The following is a 6,440-nucleotide window of genomic DNA, read 5'->3' as shown; positions in this document are numbered from 1 at the left end:
GCCGACAGATGAGATTGAACTATGTATGGCTATGTAGTGTCTTAATTATAAATATGCTTGAGTATGCTTAATGACAGTTGAACTATATAGGGTTGAACTATGCTTATGTACTTTTATTATCTATGCATGAGTATGTTTTCGCCGACGGGAGGCAGAGTTTTATTATGTTTGACGTGCTTTGTACTTTCGGTAAACTTTGTTACTTTCTCCGATCCATATTATTTGTCCCACCTTTGGTATAACTTTATTACAAAGTTCTAAAATTAATATGGATCGAAGAGAGTAATAGATTTGAATCTTGTTTCCAAATTAGAAGGATCGCACAAACAAAAGGTGAACTTTTCAACTTCCCGGGCCATTTTTCTTCTTTGGATCCATACCCTAACGCAAACTCTTTAAGCTTATCCGCCCACATTTTTTTTTGAGAAAGTCGGCCTACATAAATCGGACGCCGTAGCCTGCCTGGCCTGCGTCCGCGGTCCACCCCCCAATCCCATCCCATCCCATGGATAAAAATATTGAAAGTGAGCCGCGAGTCCCGAAAACTGCCCAAAAAATAGCCGGTCCACGCGGACGAGCCCCACCCATGGCCCGCCGGCAGCCTCACGCCCGTGCCAGCTCGGCAGCCCATGGCCGTGGGCCGCGAGCCCATAAATCCCCGTCCATCCCCCGCTTTTCCGTTTCCCCCAGACCCGACGAAATTTTCCGCCTCGCCCCGCTGGTCCGTCCTCGGTCCCTCTCCTCCCCCGTGGCCGCCCGCCCGCCCGCAGAAGAAAAAGGCGGATCTAGGGTTTGCTCGGCCTTCGTTCTTCTTGGGCCGAGCCCCAATCCTGCACCGCCCGCCTCGAGTTGGATCTCCGCCCGCCGGCCCCCCTCCGCCTCCGTAAGCCCCCCAAACTCTAAACAGCCTCCTCCTCCTCCTCCCTCCTCCGCGCCTCTCCAGGCAGGCCTCCTCCCCATCCATCCATGCCCGCGCCGCTCGCGGCCTCGCGGACTGGATTCGATTGCATGTCTAGATCTGGTTCCGTTCGCTTTTCTGGCCGTGCGCTCGGCCGTGTGAATCTGCTGTGGAGCAGCATGCGCTTCGTTCGAGAATTGGCTGCGTGTGTTCGTATGGAGGTTTAGATTCAGATGGTTTCCGCGGGTGCTGAAATGGCCGCATGCGGGCTATGCCGTCGTTTTGTTTTTCTTTAGTTTGTCTCGTGCCGAGCTAATGGCGGGGGGTTTCGCCGGTCCAAATATGAGCGAACGGCGGGGAGTTTCGCGTGTCCAAATTATGAGTAGTGCCTTTGTTCTTTTGTTTGGGAGGATGATTCATTCTCGTTGCCGTAGGAAGCAGCTGCTACTCAGTCATATTTTGCGTAGGGGCTGGTTTAGTTATGGGAGATGTGGCCGAGTTTAGGCCTTGTCTGGCTGCAAACATGACTGCCGCAGCCATTTGCAACAGATGATAATGTTCGGTTGTTCACATCAGGGGTAGAGGAGCAGGTGAAGTGACCGCACTCACTAATTAACATGTTTATAGCAGTAAATATATTCTGTAATTTTATCGACCCCTAGAAGCCGTAATTATATCCCTGGAGATGTGATAGTTCTGTGAACAGAACATTCTTGATTATCATTTGCATAGCCAATGCTTTGATGTTTTGGTTGTTTACACGAGCCTACCTAGGTTCTATCCACTAGGTTGCTATATATCACCCCTTTGGTGCTGCACCTACTTATACTCAACAGTTCTGGCTATGGCTATGGCCTTTTTAGCTTGTTCCCAGGAATAGCATGTATTCGCGTTTGTATATAAGAAGCCACTTAGGGTGGTGTTTATTTTTTACAACGTATGTGCTGATGTCTCTGAATTTCCCAATCAGGGCCTTGTCCTATAACTTTAATCTTGTTTTCTGTTATGATTGTTTAGCGAATTGAATGGCCTACTTCCATTATTTTCCTGGCTTTCTACAGCTCCACTCTTCTATTGATTTCTTTCATCATGTTATATTTGATACATGTGTATAATATTGCGAGCATCTATCCCGATGTGGACAATATACTTCAATTATTTACTGTTGGACATTTTACTTTTCAAGAGATCACAGTTCCTTACATTGGCAAACTTGCCAGCTTCCAGAAAATCTGCTCTACTTGAAATCTCAAACATATAAATTTGCAGTAGTGATTTTTAGATTTCTTCTGGATAATGTACATTATCAAAGTGAAATTATGCAAGATTTCTCAGCCTTATTCCAACTTTCCAAGTGTTCTGTTTTAACTACATTTGATCTGACATGATTTTATTTGATCAATTGTTCCAAATTGACAGGCTTTTGGGTTCCATCAGATAATCTTTCATAGGATGGGCGAACCAAATGGCAATGAAAATGCTATGGTGCATGAAAGTGAAATGGTTGTTGGTGATGAGATGATCCATGGCAATGAAATGGTTCACAGTGGCGAGATGATCCATGAGCATGATATGGTTCAAGGGAATGAGATGGTTCATGGTGACGAGATGGTGGAAGGGAGTGGGATGGTCCATGATGATGAGATGATCCATGGTAATGAGATGATTCAAGTTAGTGACATGATCCATGGTCATGAAATGGTTCAAGTGAATGACATGGTCAATGGTGATGAGATGGCCCATGGTCACGAATTGGTCAGCGCTGAGGTGACCCCACCAACCATATCAAGACGCCGGAGAAAGAAGTCATTAGTATGGGAGCACTTTACTATTGAACCTGTTCCTGGGGAGAGGGGATGCCAACGTGCATGCTGCAACCTATGCAAGGCAACCTTTGCATACAGTTCTGGCACAAAGATAGCAGGTACTAGCCATCTCAAGAGGCACATCACGCTTGGCTCTTGCCCTATGATAAAAAGCCAAGAGAGGAAGCTGGCAATGAGTTCAATTGGAGGAGTGACTGACAACGATGGTGAGGGTACCGTAGAACGTCCTTCTAAGAGGCGTTACAGATATACTGGCTTTGCAAATGCTACATTTGATCAAGACCGTAGCAGCTCACATCTGGCGAAGCTTATCATTTTGCATGACTACCCACTTCATGTTGTTCAACAGCCAGCCTTCACTGCTTTTACTGAGAGCCTGCAGCCTCGTTTCAGGGTTGCGGATGTTGAAACAATGGAGGCAGAGGTGTATGGCGTTTACCAGAAAGAGAAAAACAACCTAATGCAAGCATTGAACACTATGCCTGGAAGGATTAGCCTCACCATAGGATTGTGGACAACTAGTCAGACTCTTGGCTATGTTTCTATTGCTGGGCAGTTCATTGACACGGATTGGAAAGTGCATCGAAGAATGCTTAACTTCATGATGGTGTCTTCTCCTCATTCGGAGAATGCACTTGGTGAAGCTATTAGCTCAAGCCTTACCGACTGGAACATGAAGGACAAGCTATTCACCGTCACATTGGATAATGATTGCTCATCACATGATATCTACAGTGCAAACCTGAGAGATCATCTCTCCAATAAGAACAACCTGATGCTTAAGGGCCAGCTGTTTGTTGTGAGGTGCTATGCCAATATCCTCAATGCAGTTGCACATGATGTCATTGCTTCAATCCATGGTGTGATCTACAGTATCCGTGAAAGTATAAAGTTCATAAAAGCTTCTTCTGCCCGTGAGCAGAAGTTTGCTGAGATTGCTCTGCAGCTGGAGATTCCCAGCACTAAGACCCTGTGCCTTGATGTTACAACACAGTGGAATACCACTTACCTTATGCTGCTTGCTGCCTTGGATTATAGGCAGGCATTCACCACATTGGAGACATGTGATGACAACTACAATGAGTCACCTTCTGCAGAAGACTGGAAAAAGTTGGAAGCTGCCTGCAACTATTTGAAATTACTGTATGATTCTGCACATAGCATCATGGCTGCGGCAAATCCAACTTCCAACTTATTTTTCCATGAGGCGTGGAAACTTCAGCTGGAACTGTCAAATGCCATAACCCATGAAGATCCAGTTTTCAGTAGCATCGCCAAAGAAATGCATGAGAGGTTTGACAAGTACTGGAAGGATTGCAACCTTGTTCTAGCCATTGGTGTTGTCATGGACCCTCGTTTCAAGATGAAACTTGTAGAATTCAGTTATTCTAAAATCTATGGTGTGGAGGCAGCAAAGTATGTTAAGGTGGTGGATGATGCTCTTCATGACCTTTACAAGGATTATGTTGCACAGCCCCTGCCCCTGACGCCAGCCTATGCCGCACCAGGGGAAGTTAATAAAAATGGGCCTGCCAATGCGAATAACAACGCAGTAACTCCACCTTCTACTGGGGATGGACTCCTTGACTTTGACATGTATCTTTCAGAGATAGCAATAAGCCAGCCCTCCAAGTCTGAGCTGGAGCAGTACCTGGAAGAAGCCCTGACGCCTCGCATCCAAGACTTTGAAATCGTGGACTGGTGGAAGCTCAACACCCTGAAGTTTCCAACACTGGCGAAGATGGCCCGTGATATCCTGGCCATCCCCATGTCCATGGTGAGCAGCGGCTGCTCCATATTTGCAGCGGCAACAACAGGAAGCCGGATGCTTGATGACTATAGAAGCTCGCTGCGCCCTGAAATCGTGGAGGCACTTTTCTGCTCCAAAGACTGGCTTCAGTATTCTCCGCCGCCTCCTCCAGAAGCTCAGGGTTCTGTAGCGGTGAAGATGGAGTGACTGGTCCCTTAGCCCTTAGTTGGTAGCCTTCAGAAGAAGGCTACTTGGTTGGTGTTGAGCTTAGTTTGTGCCTAGTGCTCTCGATCATAGAATGTTACTGATAATGTTCGAGCTATCCATTAGATGTAATGAGTACTCTTGATTATTCTTGTCGAATTCAGATTCTGGGCCCGTGACATACTTGCAGGGTGAGGCTGTCGCCAGTGATATACTGTTTGCATGTTGTTCCGTGTGATCGTGGCCTGTTGGCTGGCTTGTTGTCATCGTCTGCTGTTGGCTTGCTTGTGTACGTTTCCTTCTGTCCTGATTGTGCATCCAACCTCGGCAGGCTGGTTTTAATGTTATTTGCATGTTCGTCTCTTGCAGAATGTGTATTGTGTGGAGCTAGTATTCGTTTCAGATCTCTTTTGGTAATTTCACGGTCCCATTCTGCTCTTCCGATGTAAAATGCCTTGTAGTTCACGCATGGGCGGGGCTCTGGGCGTGGTTCTGAACTCTGAAGAAAGCTTATGCCGTTGCTGAGCAGATACCATTTTAGGCCGTAGCAGCATGAAAAGACGTTATCTTGTGGAGGGAAGGAGTGAAAAGGGAAAATACACGGGAGCTCCGGAGTGCTCCACACCCCTATACGAATATTATATGCAAAATTACAACAAAAAAACAAATCTGAAATTTGGGGTATCAGACCTGAGTTCTCGATCTACTCCCGTGCGAAACTTCATAAAAAAGTCCCAATAATAATCCATCCAAACAGTTTTTTTCATACATAGGAATTTTTTGTCTTTTTTGTCACGAATATGTTTCCTAGTATTTTTTCACAAAATTTCACACGGGAGTAGATCGGGAACCCAGCTTTGATATCCCCAAAACTCAGTTTTTTTTAAAAAATCTCGTTATTTTTTTGAATTTAATGTTCGTATGTTATCTTGTGGAGGGAAGGAGGTCCTAACCAGTTTATTCAATGGCTTGTTTTAAACTCCAAAGAGGTCTATATGAGCGTATAAATTCTATAATCTGCAAGCTTTGGTGGGGCAACAAGAATGGTGAGAGAAAGGTTGCTTGGGTGTCTTGGGAAGCGATTACTCGACCAAAATTCATGGGTGATCTAGGCTTTCGTGATCTTGAATTATTCAATCTTGCATTGTTGGCCAGACAAGCATGGAGGTCACTAATGGAGCCTAACTCTCGAGCGCTCGTATTCTCAAGAGTGTCTACTATCCACACACGGGCATTCTGGATGCTTCCCTGGGAAGCCACACCTCACAATTTGGAGATCAGTAGAGGGACGGGATGTGAGATGGAGCATCAACCGAGATTTGGAGACATATCTGGCTTCCCTGGGAGTGCTCTATGAAACTTATCATTGTTTCTCCATCGGATATGCGAGTATTTGTTCGAGAGGTTATAGATGAGACAACGGCTCCTTGGAAGGTTGATTTGGTGCGACAATTGTTCATACCCATGGATGCCGAGGCCATCCTCTCCGTCCCGCTTTGCACACGTAGAGTAACTGCTTTCTGGTCATGGAGTAAAGAAAAGAACGGGCTCTTTAGTGTCAGGTCTGCCTACAAGGTGTTAGTCCATACAAAATTTGACAACAGAGGAGGCTGGCTAGAAGAGACCTCGGGTTCTTCTAGCACTGATTGGCTACAGAAGGATTGGGTTTCACTTTGGCACACTCAAGTCCCAGCAAAAGTACGATATTTCTTGTGGCGATTAGGTCAACACTCACTGCCTAAATATGATGTACTTGCCCACC

General features: G+C 45.9%; 1 protein-coding gene across 1 annotated transcript; it reads left to right on the top strand.

Annotated features, from left to right (window-relative positions):
* Positions 1–689: 689 nt before the first annotated feature.
* Positions 690–4,914, top strand: LOC109733605 (zinc finger BED domain-containing protein RICESLEEPER 2). The gene is made up of 2 exons (XM_020292827.4): positions 690–883; positions 2,318–4,914. Exon 2 carries the CDS (start codon positions 2,351–2,353, stop codon positions 4,679–4,681), a length of 2,331 nt encoding a protein of 776 aa, XP_020148416.1. The 5' UTR covers positions 690–883; positions 2,318–2,350; the 3' UTR covers positions 4,682–4,914.
* The last annotated feature ends 1,526 nt before the right edge of the window (positions 4,915–6,440 follow it).

Source organism: Aegilops tauschii, chromosome 4 (genome assembly GCF_002575655.3).
Source record: "Aegilops tauschii subsp. strangulata cultivar AL8/78 chromosome 4, Aet v6.0, whole genome shotgun sequence".
Classification (NCBI taxonomy): Eukaryota; Viridiplantae; Streptophyta; class Magnoliopsida; order Poales; family Poaceae; genus Aegilops; species Aegilops tauschii.
This window is presented reverse-complemented; position numbering and strand designations above follow the sequence as displayed.

Bases quoted from the DNA above. Each gene is read 5' to 3' on its own strand.
- LOC109733605 (XM_020292827.4), top strand. From the start codon at position 2,351: ATGGGCGAACCAAATGGCAATGAAAATGCTATGGTGCATGAAAGTGAA.